The sequence below is a fragment of the Sebastes fasciatus genome, chromosome 21 (assembly GCF_043250625.1).
Source record: "Sebastes fasciatus isolate fSebFas1 chromosome 21, fSebFas1.pri, whole genome shotgun sequence".
Lineage (NCBI taxonomy): Eukaryota > Metazoa > Chordata > Actinopteri > Perciformes > Sebastidae > Sebastes > Sebastes fasciatus.
The window spans coordinates 14,735,000-14,754,853 of NC_133815.1; the positions used below are offsets into that span (position 1 = coordinate 14,735,000).

The 19,854-nt window shown below is 40.6% G+C and overlaps 1 protein-coding gene across 4 annotated transcripts in view; it reads right to left on the reverse strand.

The window, feature by feature from the left end:
• Positions 1 to 19,854, reverse strand: part of cntnap2a (contactin associated protein 2a) — a 393,831-nt gene that overhangs the window by 160,273 nt on the left and 213,704 nt on the right. For all 4 annotated transcript variants that reach the window (XM_074622116.1, XM_074622115.1, XM_074622117.1 and 1 more), the window contains 3 exons: positions 19,023 to 19,207; positions 13,308 to 13,451; positions 11,826 to 12,087 (listed from right to left, as the gene is read on the reverse strand). In XM_074622116.1, coding sequence (XP_074478217.1) covers positions 11,826 to 12,087; positions 13,308 to 13,451; positions 19,023 to 19,207 — 591 coding nt within the window. The remainder of the gene's footprint in view (positions 1 to 11,825; positions 12,088 to 13,307; positions 13,452 to 19,022; positions 19,208 to 19,854) is intronic.

The window sequence follows — 19,854 nt, forward strand, 5'->3', positions numbered from 1 at the left end:
ATACTGTCATTAACTGGCTGCTGTCATGAAAGGAAGAATACGTTTTTTTTTACACCATTTATTCGATATTGAGACATCAGGTGTGAAAACAAAGGCTATAGGTGTAACGATTAACAATGAACATTGTGATGTGTCAATGTCCTACAATTATGAAAACTCCAATGGACAAGCTTACTTGGAGTGCCGCGTCTTGGGTGTATTTCTAAGCAACCCTCCACTGATAAAGCCAATCCAAGTAACCTAATTACTTTAGGTTGTTTGAATAAAACATGTCTTAATTGCAATATTCTAAAATAAATAAATTAACCACATCAAGCATTAGTGTGCATGTAAATGTGGGCCTTGCCTCACACTATCCAAATTAATTAAGCCTTTGCAACAGCATATTTATGTGTCACATTTTTGAGTGATACCCATTGACTTTTCACAAATACTGACATAAACAATTTTAAATAATAAAAAAGAGAAAGTTAGGATTTAAGAACCACAACTCGGAACTGATTTGCCTTACAGTCTGTGACCCAGTCAATACAGTGCACAAGACAATTAAGTTGAATTACTCACTGGTGTATTCAAGACAGAATGAAATGACAAAGTGTTTGCAGGATTAATAATGCAAACAGCTATGGAATTCAGAGCAAGGAAAATATCAGCCATTTGTCAACATTTCACGATGGAAAATCCAACTAGTAAAACTGAATGATACAAGAAAGTTCTATTGCATTAATTCTCTGTATGTATTTGTTCATATTTTACAAAGGGTTTAACCTGAGCCCGGCCATACAACAAAGATAGTAATCATATCACATGCATACATGGTCAGTAATCGACTGACAGCATGGTTAAAAAGCATTTCATCTCAATGCAATACAAGGATAATCAGTAAGACTTAAGATTTTCTAATCCTCAATAAAACAGGTAGAGTAATTGGGTATAGTAATAGGCCAAGTTTAATGGTATAAATACAACCGAACCTAGTCTAGAATTTAGAGTTATAGGTGAAACTGGACAGTGAGCTGCAGGACCAATGAGAAGATGGAACCATATGTTAAAACACAATATTACCTATGAATTATAGCTGGGAATATTAATAACTAAGTAAAGTCAATATATTCATTAACCTGAATTACTGAAATTGTCTGTGTCCTGCACACATGCAAAAACACATAGACACTACATGAGCATACAGTATTGACACATGGTGTCACATGACATTCTCCAAACAGTGAAGTCCAAAGTACACCAACACAGTGGAATCCAAAGTGTACCAACAAAGTGTAGTCCCAAGTGTACCAACAAAGTGAAGTCCCAAGTGCACCAACAGAGTGGAATCCCAAGTACACCAACAAAGTGAGGTCCCAAGTGTACCAACACAGTGAAGTCCAAAGTGTACCAAAACAGTGAAGAGTATGAGTAAATGCCAGCAGCGTGACGAGGCGCTGAGCGTTGCACATATGGTGTTTTTTTTTTCTGGTCGCAGAGAGCTGAAAAATGTTCACCTTTGGGTAAAATGCTGCGCTCGTCACGGTCAATTTTTACCCAGCCGTCCAATCAAAATGGTGCAGAGGCATGAAAAATACCACGAAAACCAACCGCCACATCCTACATGTAGGCTACAAGTGCTGAACAACAATGGAAGAAAAATTAATTCACATAGACCGGTGGGTCTGTCCTCTCCCCCTACGTGCTTCAGACTTCCCTTCATCCAGACCAACTACTCCACCCTGTGCTGACATTTTTACTTCTGCGGATATTCCGTATCATAGCAACCAGACGCAACCAAAGCGTCTCAGCTGATAAAAAGCTGAGCCTTATTGCCCTTCTGTCTTCTGCATATAACAATAAACAAGTATTTAATTAGTTTTAAAAACTGTCATCTTTGTCTTTAAAAAAAACAACAATATACCCAAAAATAGCCTTACAATAAAGCTTATTTATATAGCACTATAATCAGGATAAATGAAGAAAAAAAAACCAATAATATCGCGCTGTTGAGCCAAGCATTGTTACCGCAGTGGAAATTCCTTCACCGCGACAGCCCTACATCTATGTCATAGTGTGTGGATGTGCTTTGCATTTAACATGTTTTATTGAATGACTCAATTCATACAGCGACAGGTTTAAGTAGCTAGTTACAGCTACCCAGTCAGACCTTTGCGTTAAGCTGTGATCAGTATACCTGTGGTAAATAGATGGCGTTCATCATGTTTCTCATTATCAGAGTGAAATAAAGCACTAGATAAGACTACATTTTAGGTAAGTAGTTTGCATCAATAAGATTAACAGCTTAACATATAAAACACAGAGATACTACAGGTGTTAAACAGAGTAATTGAGACCAAGCCATTTCTTGGATCTGGATACATTTATAGCTATTTGTCACCCATAGTTTCTAATTTGAGGTCATGGGCATTGCTTGAGCTTTATCTAGAATACAGTGTGTTAGGGCCCCGAGAGGATTAGTGGTATTATGATGTTAGAAAGCGAGTGATATCCTTCTGGTTTCAAAGAGGAGTGTGTGTATTTGTGTTTTTATGTCTATGTGTAGGTATTGCATCTAACTACAGTATAAAGCATGGAATCTCTGTCTGTCTGTATGTGTGTGTGTCCTTTGCATATCTTGAGAACTGTTCATCCGATCTACTTCCCACTTGGCAGGTTTATTGCTGGGGACCCACGGACGTTTAGTGTCGGAAGTTGGTGCAATTTGGACACGCGACACGTTGTGCAGCAGCGGGGGTGGGTTTCTGCGGACTGAGTCGAGCATGCCGTCAGCAGCGGACCGTCACAGGCTGCGGTTCACGTTAGCTGCTGGATGCTGGATATACTAACGTCACAACCGAACACTTCTTCACTTCCCTGGAGTCAACGAGCTATCAGCGGTTCTCGGGAATGCCGCAAGCAGCAAGCAATCGGTCCGTTCTGAATAGGTACGCTCTCCATCAGCCACAACCCAAACAGGCACTGCACTAGTCTAACCAAAAATGGAAGGAATCTCTGTCTGTCTGTCCTTCGATTTTCTCGACAAACCTGGGTAGAGCTCGCTCTCCGTCGATGTTTGTCTGAGCTTTTACATCCAAATGACAGGTATACTCCAGCATTGCTAAGGGATGCAACTATGTGATGGCAGGTGTATTTCTCAGGACCCAGGGAAGCGTAGTGTTGAGTGTTAAGTTGTTAGGATGAGTGGTTCTCACGAAACCTGCAAGCAGCAATACCTGAGGCCAAGCAATTGCCCGTTCCGAACAGGCACATTTTGAAACGGGTACTGCAGTAGTTTCTATTGATTTCAGCTATATTTGCCACGAGGGATCAATGATGGATGGCAGGCAGTAGCATCAGACTGATCCCATATTAAGAGTGAGGGAGAGCTAAATACGTACATAAAAAAATAATATTTTTTCTTTCTTTTTTTTTTACAAAATGAAACAAGATAATAATTCGGGATGACATGTCAGCATCAACAGTACACAAGGGCAACGGTGAGAAAGAGGGAGAGAAAAATGTATAAAAGGAGCGAGGGCCAAATTGAGTTCAATTTTATTGCAGTAATTCTAAAGTAATACATGAATCAATACTACTGTAGATTGTTAAATATCTGTATCATATATCGTATAAACTGAGAACTGTACAACCCCAGATATGTTTAACGGGATCTTAAACAAAGTAAGTAAAATGGTCACTACTTCATAAACTACTAAATACATAATGGGCTCAGTTAATGATGAGTCCCCTTGATATAATGGAAAATAGCAGTGGGGGTTATTATAGTCGATAGGAAGTGGCCAGGTGAATACTGATCAAATTCTCAGAGGTAGAAACTGATTACATAGATATTAGAAAGTAATATGCCACAATTATCATATTATCCCATTACACATGGGGAAGAAACATTATTTATGGCTGCTCCTGAATGTTTTTGTTCGTTGTCTCAACTCCCTGGGCACATGTTGTGAATATCACATCACAGTGCAACAAATCCTTATAAAGCTGCCCAGTGTGGATATCATTTCTGTAACATTACCACTCTGCTCCTCTCCCTGCTTACTTTCCTTTCTCCTCCCATCCTCTCTCGTCCCTACTACTCCTCTTCTCCTTTTCTCATCGTTTTTCTCCTCTCCTCTCCTCTCCTCTTCCTTCCAACTGTTTCTATAACATATTGATCCTGTATGTACAGTATAAATTAATTTTGTCTGCTATAAATTTATGGGGCCCTCTGGCATTCATGAATTTATCCTCCCCCCCTTCTCCTCCACTCCTAAATATTCGGTCCTCCGAGGTAGTTTGCAGATCTTTGCACGCCTTAACGGATGGCAATGTGCCAACCACACAAAGCCTGAGAATACAACATATTAAGCCTTGCCTACACACACAAACACAAACACAAATGCACACAAACACTCGGGGGGGGGGGGGAATGAAACAATATAACATTATAATCGGGGGTGGCTTTTGTGTGTTTTTTCCCCACAAATCTGTGCCTCAGGCCTTTCTATTATTGTAATGCCTTATGCTTCCTATTCGGACTGTGCAAGTAACCTTGTGCGTGTGTGACTGATAGTTATTCTGCATCTCAGAGGAACTGATGTTATTACTTCTGGCTAAGTTGATGAGTGTGAACGCAGCCGTGAAAGAACACATAAACACTCACACAATTTTAACATATTTCGGCTTTAGAGGTGGCTGAATCAAACGGTTTATGCCGCCTGTGGCTTTGACTTATTTTGCAATGAGCCTTGCCTCTGACTGACAAGGGTTTTGCGGGATGACACAGTGCCGTAGTGGTATCAAATAGGCCGATTTAGAGAAAAGTAAAAAAAAAAATGCAAAATATGCAAAACATGCAAAACAGATCGAGAGCAAAGCAGATAAAAGAGTTATTGTTGCATAGCACATACCTGTTTTATAAAACTGTTAGAGAGGGGAAAGACATAATACATTGGGCGAATTCACGAATGGATTGCGACCGCTGATAGCACCATGAATTGCGCATCATTTGCCACCTCTATCTGCCCCGTCTAAAGGTCCAGTTCGCAAAAGATGATACGGTAATGATGTTCCAGTGCAAACACGCCCATACAGTTTTGCAGCTGAGTGCAATTTGCACTTTTTATTGCGGAGGGAGACGGAAGAAATAATTTGTTTATTCGTTTACATAACCTCATATCTTGCTTCTTTTTTTTTTCTAATGTATCTCATGTAGGAGATGTAAGAGTTTGAGCGGAGTATGACGATGCCTTTGCCTGGCTAAAATCACTGCTGCCATGATCACTGCATTTGCATAGAAAGGGGCAGATTTTGGGCTAAATGTATGCATATTACCTCATTTAAATATGCGCAAATAGCACAGGATTACCGAGACGCAATTTGCTATTTGCTTTGCAGCGCAGCTAGGGGTGCATTTCAACCTTTTGCGGGTGCTTTGAGAATCACACAGTTATTTTTTGTCTTACTTTCTGCAGGTTCAGCATCCGAAAAAGCCGTGCAATCCTTTAGTGTATTCGCGCTGCTAATATGAATGAATAACGAATATTTGTGATAATAACCCTCAAGTGATACAGTACAAGAGATGTATAAAAGTATTGAAAAGGAAATTTAAAAAGCGATGACAGCATGAAATGTTGGACATAATGGTACTATTTTGCTTCTGGACTGAATGATGACAGCAGTACAATGTGAAGGAGTGGGGAATAAACATGATATTTTCTTCTAGGAACAAGCATTTCCAAATTTGCCTCAACTGCATTTATGATTATCTTGTTACTTGTCACTGTCTAAAAGCATAAGAGGATGTGCAGAGAGCTAAATCCTATTTTCATGTTGTCTTGAAGCTATAACATATTTAATTCATCAACATTAATTATCACTATGTACACTGCCTTTGTCTTCTTTGACAACCAACAGGAGTACGGAAACATATTTCCTCACTTTGTTGCATTAGAGCAGGGGTGCCCAATACGTCGATCGCGATCTACCGGTCGATCGCAAAGGTAGTGTGGGTAGATCGCATGGCATTAAAAAAATAAATAAATAAATAAATAAATAATAATTACATTTTTTTTTTTTTTTTATAAAATAGACGTCAGCCAACAAATTGCAACACTGTTTCACCTGAACTCATCTGGAGTGGAGGATGAGATTTTGACACTACAAGCTGACATTCAGCTTAAGTCCAGGGCTCATGGACAGTTCTGGAACTTACTCACAGAGGAAAAGTACCTCAACATGAGGAAATGTGCTACCTCCTTGACTGCATTATTCGGCTCCACTTATTTATGCGAGTCAGCCTTTTCCCACATGAAGATTATTAAGTCCAAATGCCGTTCCACCTTGACTGATGATCATTTGGAAGTGTGCTTGAGGCTGGCTATCAGCAGCTACTGTCCGGACTATGCATCCCTGGCTGATTCCATTCAGTGCAAGTCATCAGAGTAAGGTAATGACAACAAATTTACAGTTATATTGTACAATATGGGTTCATGCAGTTATGCAAGGTACACCAACATATATTGTACATATAAAGAATACTCAATATATTTATAAATAAATATATGTTTTGCATTTTTATAGTAGGTAGATCATTTTGACTTGGTCATTTTATAAGTAGCTCGCATGCTGAAAAAGTGTGTGCACCCCTGCATTAGAGCCTCTTAGGAAATTAGACGTCCCTGTCTCTGCAAAAAGCACTGGAGACAGTGGAGTATTGTTTCCATGGAAACAAAGCTGGTGCCCAATAATTCGATAATTAAGAGGGTGATCAAAGAATTACATCTTCAAAACACATACTCAAAGACAAATACCAATCACCAGCTATCTGTACCAGGTACAGAAGCAGCATTTTTCACTGGCGCTGGTTTATTGGATCATTTCATGGTAGGTAATGTGGAAAATAGGGGTTTGATTTATATTTGGGCACATGAAAGCATGCTTTGGTCCTTCTGTATGGCCATCAATGCAACATTTTCCAGCCTCGCTCAAACCAAGCTGTTGTATGATTCTAACAATGAGTGATGAGAGCAAAAAAGAAGAGAAGAGAGTTAATGAGTAAGTAAAAGCAAAGTGATGGGAAAATTAGATCAGAGTCCCCGCAGGAATCACAACTAAGTACTCTCTATTAATGCACACGCAACACACACACACACACACACACACACACACACACATATACCGTTAAATAGACCCCCACAGTCTAATCGAGAGCGTTCTCTCAAAGGCCTCGTCTTCCCTTTAGTTTCATCCTGTCTCTCTGCTTGAGAGGAGGAAGTGGATGAAATGATAGAAGTTTTCTCAAAGGAGAGAAGAGCATGTTTCCGCAGGTCACAAACAGCCTCGGGCTCTCTCTCTCACACACACACACACATACAAGACCACACATCCGTAGACTCGCACACACATTTTTGAACATGTGTGTATGCATAGTAGAGCATGTGAGATCCACTGTACCTGTCGCTCTGTCTCTAATCGGGGAGAGAAATTAACTTTAATGACCTGGGACCCACCGTGGACAGAATGAGGTTATGAAGAGATATTCAGGTGATTTTCACGACATCAGAGACATGAAGCTTTTATTCGCCATCTCTTCATCCTTTACCCACCCTCCCTTTTTATACTGCACCTGCTGATTCACTTGGGTTTTGTGGAAAACCCTTCGGAAATTACAATCTAGTAGTCTGAGGGTAGTGCTCAGTCACGCATAAAAAAGGTTGATGAATTATCCCTTTGGTCCAGACCTAAATATCCCCCTCTTACAATATATACACATGACACACCACCACAAACAAAAGCAGACCCCAGAGCAAACACATCTATGAGCCCGGATATATTCTACTTGTGTTAGCACAAACAATTGTCTAGCATTACTGACACACCGGGAGTAGAAACAGAGCAACATGGGCATCCTATCGGAGTCGATGTACTAACATTAATTTGCATTTTTGCCTTTGCTTGATCCGCTAACTCCTGAGAAAAACAAATATCTGGGTCACATTGGCTTGTTATATGTTTGTCTCTAAATTAGGCTCTCAGTAATACCATCTCAAGCAAATCAAAAATGAAATGTTGCAAACTAGGAAGCTCATTCTTAGTGGAAACAATAGTGCATGCAACTCACTCAAATGACTTACTTTAAAGTGAGTCATTTGATTCTATATTAACATAAACAAAATAAAATATTGGTTAATGAGGCTTTAAATAGTACAACAACAATTACTGAGGGTCAAAAAGAAAAAAAATATATAAAAGATATATATGGTTACATCATTAATTGATCCATCTTAAGCTAATATGGTTTATATTTCGACAAGGTCACCAGGAAAATGTTTTGGCATTGTACGTGCAATCCACGGATACACGGATCGTAGTATATCGAGCGACTATTAATTAAAGTTAGGTGGTATGAAAGTTACATGGTATAATAACGAGTATAACAAGCGAGGAATTCCACTAAGGGCTGGTGGAAGGCTGGTAGGTGGGTCAAACAAGGTCAACAGATCGTATCCCGTGTAATACTTAAAGTCACTTTATGCTTGTTCAGTAACATTATGTAACAAGTGTAAAACGTTAGAGAAGAACCTCCGCTAAGGGGGCGGTTATTCATTTACGCTCGTTACGTTACGGTTGTTAGGTTATTGTTTCAACACAAACCATAAATGTCTTTTCTAACCTTAACCAAGTAGTTTTGTTGCCTTAACCTAACCAATCCTTTCACAACGTTAAACACGTGGCATTATGTGTTTCTGCAAGCACGATACGAGGCTGATATATCATGTTGGTATTGTGCCAACATTTTTTTCTGGCACTTTGGTTGCACTTCTGACCCACTAGAAGTGTGTGGTGGTGTTTGTATTTGTAGAGACCCTGCCTACTGCCTGTATTTTCTTATTTTGCTGTGTTTGAGGCGTTTCTGGGCATCAACCTTTATAAAAACGTAGCGACCAGGTGCCAGATCGTAAGCACTCATCCAAGAGGAAGTAACAAGAATGGTGGATACAGCGCTGAAAAAACGCAAATATAGCGAGGCGAAACTCCAAGCAGACAAGCGCCGGTAACCCAAACCGCGGTCTGGGGGCGTGAGCTTGTGATGTCGTTGAGCCGGAGAGAAGGGGCCAAATTTAAATGTTGTGATTACAAACAGCAGCCGACAAATTCTACTAATTCTACCTCTAAAGAGTTTCTCTGAAGACTCTTCCCATCATGGATAACAGATCAGAAAAAAATCAAAGAGTGATACATTATTGACACAAAGTGTGCCTCCTGGTGGGGCCTCCTGAGTGGATGGTGCCATAAACAAAGTCTCCATGCATTAGCACAAGGAGAGGTGTGCTGCAGGCTGCAGATCAGTGGAGTAAGTCTGCGTGGTTTTACCTTCCAGCAGATGCCTGATTATATGTATGAATAAGCTGTCGCTAAATAGCTTCATAAGCAGTCTATCCCCACTGGGAAAAGAAAACTGGATTGTGTAGTCTCTGTAAGAAGCTCTGTTTTCTCTCTCTCACTCGCTCCTTCTTAGTGTGTGCACATCTGCACGTCTCTCCCCAGTATATTTGCCATTAAGAGGGACTAAGCATTTCATTACAAGTCTACTGAGCTCCCACTGTGTCATTGAAGCCAGGAGCCAGTGTGCCTTTCTTTCTGAGAGATACTAATAACAGAATCAAAGGAGGGAGCGTGTGTTTGGGTGTGCAAGTCTGTGTTTGTGTGTCTGTATATTCTAGTAATGCTGATGTAATCGCAGGCTCAAGCCCAATTAGCCTAGAGGGTAACTCTGTAATAATCCCTACCCCTCGGCATAATGGCCTATTAAAGCAGCAGTGGACAGAATAAATGAGTGTGTCTAAGGAAAGGGAGAGAGAGGGACAGACAATGGAGGAGAGGCAGGAAATACGACTAAGGGAGGAAGGGGGGAGGCTAACAGAGGTGGTAGAATAAGAGGGACGGAAGAAGACAGACTTGTTGATAATAAAGTTTCCTTTCAGTCTTATTTTTACCTAAATGATAAATCTGTTCAAATGTTTAGCTTCATGTACAGCAGTTGCACTCAAATACGAAAACAGCGCTAATACTCAAATTTACTCTGTTGTCATTCATGCCAGAGAAAGCAGAAAAATAGGATCTGAAAACCACAGCTTCAAAGCATCCTTTATGTGTTTTATTTGTTGGAAACCCTCCTCTATTGCTGGACTGCTTATTGCTGTTGTTGGGCTCAAGACCACATAAATCTAGACACATGTCCAGACAAAGCTGTGATTTCGTCAGTTGTTCTTCAATGCAGACTGTTTTTGACAGTGTTTGGAAACATGAAAGCTCTTCTGCAACTTTCAAAGGAACCATCTGCGTACATCATTGATGAGGAAGGTCAAGGCTGTGACTCGACGCAAGCAGTTTGTATATAGGAAAGGCAAGACAACTTGTACAAAGCTGAAAACCCACCTTGCTGTTTTACAAGAAATGTCAAACTTTGAATTATCTGACAGCTTGGAAGAGAAGCCCTGTGGTGAGAAAATATGCCCTCCATCTGTATGGTCAAAAAACAAAAGAGAACGGGAGTCCATGCTCTAGCTTTGATGAGCTGAGAGACAGTTTCCATCCACGACCGATGCATCAGCGGCACAACTACCCTAAACTGAAGACGCTTTCAAGCAACATGTTCTGAGAGCGATGCATCAGACGGCAGTGTGGCGTCATAGCAATCTTCCAAAGGCACTTCTCTGGAATCTCATTTGAAAAGGCTGGACAGCCAGAGAAGACGGATGCATTGAGGCCACATTGTTTCAGAAAGCGGCTGCTTCACTAGAGCTCAGAAACATCACACGCTGACAGTGTAGTGATGGGAACCGCAGTGCCTTTTCAGTGGGATTGACGTGCACTGAGTTTTGCTCACCACATCTGGGATCAATCAGAGCTTTCATTAATAAATAATAAGTGAGTTCAGGTGTATCATCAACCATTTGGCCTGGCTTTATTTTGCACTTCTTTTAATTTATGGGGTGGGTCACAGTGTCTGTCAATTTAACCACTTTTGCAATAAAATATGTTTATACAGGAATCCATTTCATATGTAGGAGAACTAAGATATTATGAAAAACACTGTTGTGCTTTGTTCTACGGGAGGGTTATCTAAAGATTTTGGGTGCCTTCCCAACTAGCCTAATAATTGTTTTGATGGGAACATGTAGTTGTGTGCTAATGCTTTAAAAGTAAAGACAGCATTGCGGAATTATTTCAAAATATAAGCAAAATACAAATATATGTATAATCCATGTTACTAGTGTGACGACGTACTAGGGCCATTGTAGGTAAAAAAAAATAATTATGGAGCCGAGGGAGGGAGGTAATATTCAGAGATTCTACATTAAAGTCGTAAATTTACCAGAAAGAAAAATTAGATATCCTCTGAGATAAAAGTAAAATAAAGTCCAGGACAAACATGAGCTAAGTCAGACTTCCAGCCAACAGTAACTTCACCTTATGCATCACTTTTTCAGCAAGTTTCCAAATGTGCACATTGTCCTAAACTGTACCAAACCCCCTGAACACCAGCAAAATACACATATGCAATAAGTCAGTTTAGATGTCATTCAAAAATTCCTCCAATGCTCTTTGGTAAACCCTAAACCTTGTGCATGAAATGTCAGTGAAAAGCAGAAATTCTTCATATTTCCATAGCGGATTTGTGGCAATGACATACTTTGAATACATCAGAGAAGCTGTAGTAGAATAAATGGTCTTGCTTGTTGTTCCTTGGCCAAATCTTACATAAATGCAGTACGAAACGAAACAGCTTCTCGTTTAAATTGTGTGGTGTGTGTTTCTGTGGACAAACTCACCCGACGATAAGTCTACCCGGTTGTTTCTGGTCGCCGTCGTCACATTGATATGAACTGCAACCTTGCTGTCCTCGAGGGAGATCTCCAGCGTGCCGTCATCGAGATTGCTGAAGAAGAGGAGCCCGTCGGGGTTCCACGTACGAAACTGGAAGCTCACAGATATTCTGTTGTGATTGGCTCGACCCGGCAGCTGCAGGAAGCTGGTGGCGTTAAAAAAGACCGGGAAGGTGTGGGTCTCCACGCAGGAGAAGGACAGGTTACGCTGTCAAGACACAGATTTAGAGAGAAAAAGACGTCAACAAAGTGAGATAATAGGAAGTTATTAATTGGTTTTCAAAGAGAAAAAGTCGAAAACAAAGCTAAACACTTTAATGTGGGATTGTACGTGAAGTTGTTTGAATGTTTTAAATGCCCCAACACTTTAGGAAATCATGTATTTATTCACCAGGCTTTTTGTTGCTTTGAATCTAGCGTCTACATGTTTACCTTCAGATGTTCCCACTGAAGTGAGATTCAAAGGCTGATGTTGCTTGTACACATCACAAAAAAAATATTTTTTTTGGGCTCACCCTGTCTTTGAAACCAGGGTTGAACAGTAACCTGGGTGATGTTTGCGTGCTGGAGGAAAACAAACATTAATTGTGGATTTCAGGCGCTAATTACCATTGAGCATCTCCAACATTGTGCTCTTAATCAAATCATCAGCAATTGCACATTATTGAGCAGCCTTACCAGCTACAGATGATTCCTGATTGCCTCGGCCTGTGTGTGTGTTTCTGAAATTTGAGAGCAGATCTGTTTTGATTAGAAATGAATGGCTGTGTGAGTCATCAGAGAGAATTAGACGTGCGGCTTTAACGAACTTCATTAGTGTCTCCATTTGTTCAATCTGTTCACCAGAGATCGAAGAAGACACACTGGCTGTCCACTGTTGAGGAAGAATAGGAGAAGGAGGGGAAACGAGAGCTCTGAGACTTTACAGTCTATCAAAGGCTGCTCAGTAACTAATTTTAAGGATGGCAAAACAGTTAATGTGCATCCAGCAGTAATCCAGACTGCTTCCAGACTGCTGTGCATTTGATGAGGAGAAGAAAGGCATTTAATATGTTCCTTATTCTGTCGAGATTGAAAACAAACTGTTCCACGGTTGCTGCAGTGAAATGGCAGCCATGATATCAAGAGGGAGCAAAAAGACAGGAGGCAAACACATGGAGGGGCCACTGATGGGTCAGTTGTATCTGATTAATTATGAATCTGTTAAACTATTTTGGCACGGTGAATAATTTGCCCCCTCACTCAGGTCAGATACTGAGTTAGTGTGACAATAATGAGCATGTTCAGTATTCAGCTGCCTTTATAAGGGTGTTATTTCAAGCTCTTTAGATTTAAATGTTTGCAACTGAGTTGCTTTGTGTTCCTATATACAGTATGTGTATGTATAGAGGGTATAGAGGAGTGTGTGTGCATGCACATTGCCCTTACAAAGCTGGAGGTGTCTATCTTCTTGCGGCGAGCCAGGTCTGTGATGTTGTCTCCGTTGTAGTTGATGCTCTCCATGCAGCCTTTAAAGTTCTTCCTCCCTCCTCCCAATGGCTTCCCGCTGAATGGCATCCCACCAAAACTCAACTAGAGGAGAACAGAAGGCAAAGAGATAAAAAGAGATTGATAGCGGGAACAATACAGATTATGACTTCCTTTACTATTGATTATACTGCTAGAAAATTGAAAAAACAACAACTAGTTAACTTAAAGGGACTGTTTGTAACTTTTTAAGCGTATAAATGTACCGGGTCGGGACACATGCGCGCTCGCATATGCGCGCTCGCGTGTGGCCCGTGTCTCTGCTCCTCTGCCTGCTTGCCTTCACTCACACCGCGCGCATTCTCGCTGTCTCGCTCCACCTCTAGACGTGAAAGCGCGCTCACTCCACACTGCAGAAGAGTTAGTTTAGCTCTGAGAATATCTAGTGAATGTAGAGTGGACGTTTGTGCAGAAATAAATGCTGCAGCTCCTCCAGACCAACAGAGGTTCTCCGTGTCTTGTGAAGTGACGGGGTTCCGCAACGAGAAACGTTATCGCCTCCGACCGGGTGCCGGAGGGGGACACCGGCACCCGGTCGGAGACGATAACGTTTCTCTTCCTGCTTCAGCCAGCAGGAAAAGCCAACACTAGGATCAGCAGTGATTCATGGAGAGACCTTCGTCTTGTCAGCTAACATTGCTGCCAAGCAGGTGAAATATAGAGCAGGTGAAATATGGAGCAGCTGAAATATAGAGTGATATTGTGGTTTTAGCTGACGTGTGTCGCCTCACTGTTTTGAGCGATGCTCGTTCATGTCTATTTAGAGCGCGCAAGCGCGAGCCCGACGCTGACTTTCGTTGACTTCACGGCCACAGGTGTCGCTGTTAACAAGCATTTCTGAAGGTTACAAATAGTCCCTTTAACGTAACCGGTGGTGGACTTTTCTTTTGGGCATGCACCTATGCAAACTATCGGCTAATTGGTTTGTGTACAATGCACAACTGCACTAAAAAACTCAATTGAGACGCATATTCCGAATGCGCTGCATATATGTCCAAAGCTCCTCAAACACAAATAATATCGCCATATCCCACACGTCTTAATCGGAAAATGCTCCATTCGGAAAAAAGGCCTGATTCAGACTATCCAAACTGAATATGCTGTTTACATAACCTGTGTCAAATTCAGAATAATAGTGGAATATTAGTGTACATGTAAACATAGTTATTGTCACAGTAGCAACATATAAATGTCAATTGACAGAAATTGCAACAATTCCTAAAACAGGTTTAAGCCAGCTAATGTTCAATTTGTATGGACATTATAATGTTATGCTAATAAAAAAACATCCATTGTTTATGGGAAGAACAGTTGGGGAGTTTTTGGTTTGTAAACAACACCCAAAAGAGTACCAAATGGACATATATGAAATGTCATGATAGTCACAGATGAATGTTGTAATAGGTGTAACTGTGTTTAAAATACACGCTTTTTTTTTTTTTTTTTTACTTTGTTGGTAAAGTTTTGGTTAATGTTTGCCTTTGTGTGTGGAGGAATGACCAATAAATATATGAATCTTCCTGATTTTTTATACAGATATATTTGGATGTATGGGAGTGAGTGTATGTATAAGTATGTGTGTATTGCATGTATGTATTTTTTATCTTGTTTTCCTTTTTCTCTCTTACTCTCCTGTTCTGTTTGTACCACTGGGTGTAAAAAAAACCTAAAAAAAACAATTGCAAATATATATTAGATATTTTGTGGATGTATAATTCATGAGTAGTTTGCAATAAAAAGTTTAAAAAAAAAGAAATACATGAAGCTCTATGAAGTCAACGCTATCTACTGATGACAACAAAATAAGAGGATCATTTTGCATTTGCATTTTGAAAAAGATCAAATCTACCTGTATAGTTAACGTCTTTTGATGATGTGGTGGCATAAAAATATGCTTATGAAAAATATTGTAGCGCCACCTCTCGGCCAGTTGTGTGAAAGAATGCAGGCATGGATGGAGAGGTCCGATCCAGTCACTCTGATTTTATATATCGGACAATTAGTGTCAACCCCACATTAAATCCCGAGGTATTTGGCCTGCATTACAAGGACAATACTGACACATTTTTTTTAACCAAACACCTTGATGTCATCACACTATTGACATAAACATTATATATTTATTTATATAATATGACCGCTGGGGCAGTGGGAGAGAGCATTAAAGGAAGAAGACAGTGGTTTGTGAGGAACAGATGCGATGAGAGGAGAACTGAGGCGAGGAGATGGAGGCTAATAAACAGGCATCTGGTGGGAAGCGCTGAAGGACACAGAACTGATGAAAATGTAAACCGCGTTTCATATTTTTAGACAGTTGAACATGTGTTTTTCTTCTTTTTTTCTTTCAGACATAGCTCTGAGGGAAGCCAAGATGAGGGAGGGTTAGTGTGCAATTACCAGTCGATATGTGTCTGTCTATCTGTATGTGTGGTTGTGTGCGTGTGTGTGTGTGTTTGTCTGTGTCTGTAGTGACGCTCCAGTAGTCTTAGTAATTACTGCCAAGGGTAGACACAAATGCACCCGGATATTTAGTCTACAGGCTTAAATGGGAGAAGAAAATGTACAGACGTGCACACACAAAGACACACAAGATGGAGTGTGTGGTCTAGATGGAGTACAGTGGTGCACTTTGAGTAAAAGCTGGTCACAATTTTCTATCTATGTAGAGAGACTCAGTCACCACAGACACACACGCGCACACACACACACACACACACACAACCTCCTGGTTCATCCTGTTGTATAGATTTCCCCGAAGATCCTTTAATTCAACAGCTTCACTTTAATTGGTCTGTGGTTTGTCTTGCCCCATTTCTCAGTATCCTACTTAACACCGGAACAGATCAGCCATATCAGCAAGCAATACCTGCTAAAGGTCACACACAACCACATCAATGCGCACACAAACACCTGTATACACCCATATATGTAATCACCGTTACAGCTTGACATGCTTGCACACACTTACACCACACACAAGTGCATTTAATACCCATTCCAAAATCAATTTTCCTGTTTTAAGTATTATAAGCTGAACTCTTTGCCTTCAATTACTGAATGACATTAATTATGTGAGTTTTATGGATTAGTATTAGTACACAGTGTAAAACCAATATCTAATTTCCTACCCCCAGAGATGTTGTTTAAAAAGCAGTTCAGCACAGCGCATAAGGACAGGTAATGTGGCAGAGCACTCAGATAACATGAAGCATCACAAATGAAAGCTAAGTAAAGATAAGATATTGTCTCTCACGGTTTTGACATGATCCGACAGCCCTGTTGAGACTCCCAGCACTTTTTGGAGGGTTCAGATTGTATCTGAGAACTGCTCACATTAGCAGATATGGTATTCTGTGCTGAACATCAGTACTGCCCGAAGCTCCTAAACAAGAATTCTCGCTCGGTTTTCTAGAGGACCTCCATCATTAAGCTCCAAAATACAAATACACAACACCTCAAAAGTTAATGAAACAAAGCCTGCGAGCTAGTTCAGGCATACAACTCAAACGCATCGCTACATTCAACATGGCACGCTCCTCTCTTGCCAACGCTGCACTGACGTCACTGCTCTGCTCAGTCTTTTTCCTTCCCTGCTCTCACTTTATGCTACTGCTGCTGCTGCTGTTCAAAAGCTCCATTTCCACTCCATCATCCACCTGTACGCTTTGAGTACAAGTTAACCTAGAGGGGAAGTTGGTGTTGTTGAGTTTCTTTGAAGGAAGTGATGAGGTCAGAGCCTAGAAGCCAAATATCAGTATTATTGTATCACTGATATTTGGCATATACTCTACAGTCACATAATAAAGGTTTAGGCAACAAAACCACTTAGTTAGGTTTAGGAAAAATGTCATGGTTGGCTTTAAAATAAGTACGTAAACTAAGTATAATACATACGGAAGAACCGTTACATAAGTATGGAAAACATGTGACAAGCGTCACTACAAAACCCGTCACAAACACTACTAAAGTAACTGGCAAAACCAAACACCGGTCTCGGTCACCCGTCTGCTGTTTGAGAGTCCTGGGTTTGAGTAATACTAAAGCCTATGTGTGGGTAGTATCTGTTTTCAATTTACCTTTCCAACTATTTAATAGTTAGCAATAATACAAAACATTAAAAATACCTTGAACACAAAACTATTAAAATACATAAATAAAAACATCACTGTTCCACTCACTTCCATGTACACTGCTACAGTATTTACAGTTATGTGCAAGGCCATGCAAGCACATGCAACTCAAATGTACCCATGATTTTGTCCCAGTACTGCACACGTTATACTCTGCTGACAGAAGCTCTCGCTCTTGTCTTGCCGTATGCCTTAGGCAAAAGCTGGAAACAACAACCCTTTCCCGACTCTATAATCCATATTAACTATTCATATTATATTAAGTTTTCAAGTAAATAAGACATGGATTCTCACCTGGGGACTTTCAACGCAGTATTTACATGTGCTAACATTAGAATATGCTACATAATGCAGTGTGCTAAAATAAAAATAAGCCATTCTCAGAGGGGTTGCATCAATTCATGAACTCAGTGTCTCAAATGTGGATGCATTATTGGTCTCATGTTGCCTGTTACAGATTGTGCCTTAATCACATTAACAGTTGCATTTTGTGCACATATAAAACCAGCAGATGTCAAAATGTGCAAACTAAAAGAGAGAAAAACACAACGTGCATGAAAGCATGAAAGGTATTTTGTGATTTTGGAGAGGTCTGTGGGCATGCAACTTTTGCCAACTAAAGCCACGATGATTGCCTTGTGTTTGCAATAAAGAGGTGGTCTGAACAGGTGGAAACGCAAATAATTTCATGCCAAAATGTTCCCCCAAAATTACACTGCGCCACCTCATCAGAGTAAACACAGCCTCAGCTGCGCCACCCCTCCCACCCTGGCACAAGCGGGTTCGTTTGGCGCCAGAGAATTACCAAATAGACTAATGGATTGCCTGAGGCGAGGTGCAAAAGGACTGCATTTGCGCTACCGCTGGCTTTGCGCCTGCAGCATAGGGCCCCGTATGTGATATAGGGCTCAACAAATAAATAAAGTGCACACTGGGACAACCTGCTAAGCTAGCATGCTACTTAAGAGATGATGTACTGTTACAATTAACACATATATTGGCTGAGAAGTTAAATTAATATAGGTGTTCTTTATACAGTAGCCAGTCACTTGTACATCGGGCAGCTGCTCTGGACTGACACACACATAAAAGCATCACTCAGGCAAAGCTGAGGTAGCTGAATATATCAGCTGACATTTTACCTATTCACTTCTTCCATGGTCTGCCAGTTCCTTTTTCATAATTGAACCCGCCCTTGACTGCCTATCAATGTACAGCTGTTGAATCATTTGGCACCCAAAGGTTTTGTTACTGATGTCAAGCTGATATGGATTATAGAAATAGATGTAGTGCATGTTCAAGTAGCAAACATGTTTACACAGCTGTATACATGGAATATGTCCCAGTCATCTCCTGCATCTGTGTTTGGATGTGTATGTGTGTTATCAGGCTTTTTTGGTTGGATTTATTTTTTCATTTACTTCAAAGGGGAGACTATACTATTATGTCTGCGTCCTTCACATTCCTGTCTCAGTATACTTCTCACCTCATAGTCCAAATCGAGGTGGTCGAACTCTCCATTGGTCCTGAAGTGCTGAGTGTGTCTGTCCAAGGTAAAGTTGACATTTCGGCGGTAGCGTTCGATCACCGCTGAGTGCCAGTGGTTGTCATCCAAGAGGCTGCCGGTGGTCACGGATGTGTGACCCATGATGGAGCCGTACTGATTACTGCCTGTAATTAACGCATAATAATAATAATAAAACAAGTTACAAAAACACAGATATTGGACACTGTACAGTAAATGAAGCCGCCATAAATTAATTAATATATGTCGGGTAAAATATCTACGAACAAAAGTTGAATTTGTGTTTATTCTAAAAGCTATTATGAGATATTCTGGGCAGCTTAACAAGGATCAATGGACACAAAATGTATTTGTAACTTCTCTGGCAGGGATTTGCCAAAATAGACAGAATTAATATCAGTGCTTCACATAAGGGGAATTGACTATACCTTGTATTTGTAATTTACAGCACATGGCACAAACCGATTGTGCTTTTTGTGTGTTTGTTTCGCAAATTAAGTCATCCTCACACACATTACAATGCAGTTCATTTTGGTGCTGTTTCCTACCAACAACAACACACCTGACATTTCTTTAGCAGCCAAAAACGGGTACGAGAATGCACCACTGCAGTCGTTGCCTCTGTGCTGCAGTAAGGCATCCTTAAAGGTTATACCGGTTCTGTCAGCAACACAGCCGGTCGACAGTGAGTGATGCTCCGCACACTTATGGATTGTTGTGGCTGTTTACAGTGTAAAGGGTAAAAAGCGATGCCAGGACACTTTATCTTTGCTCGGAGATAATGCTATCCTGA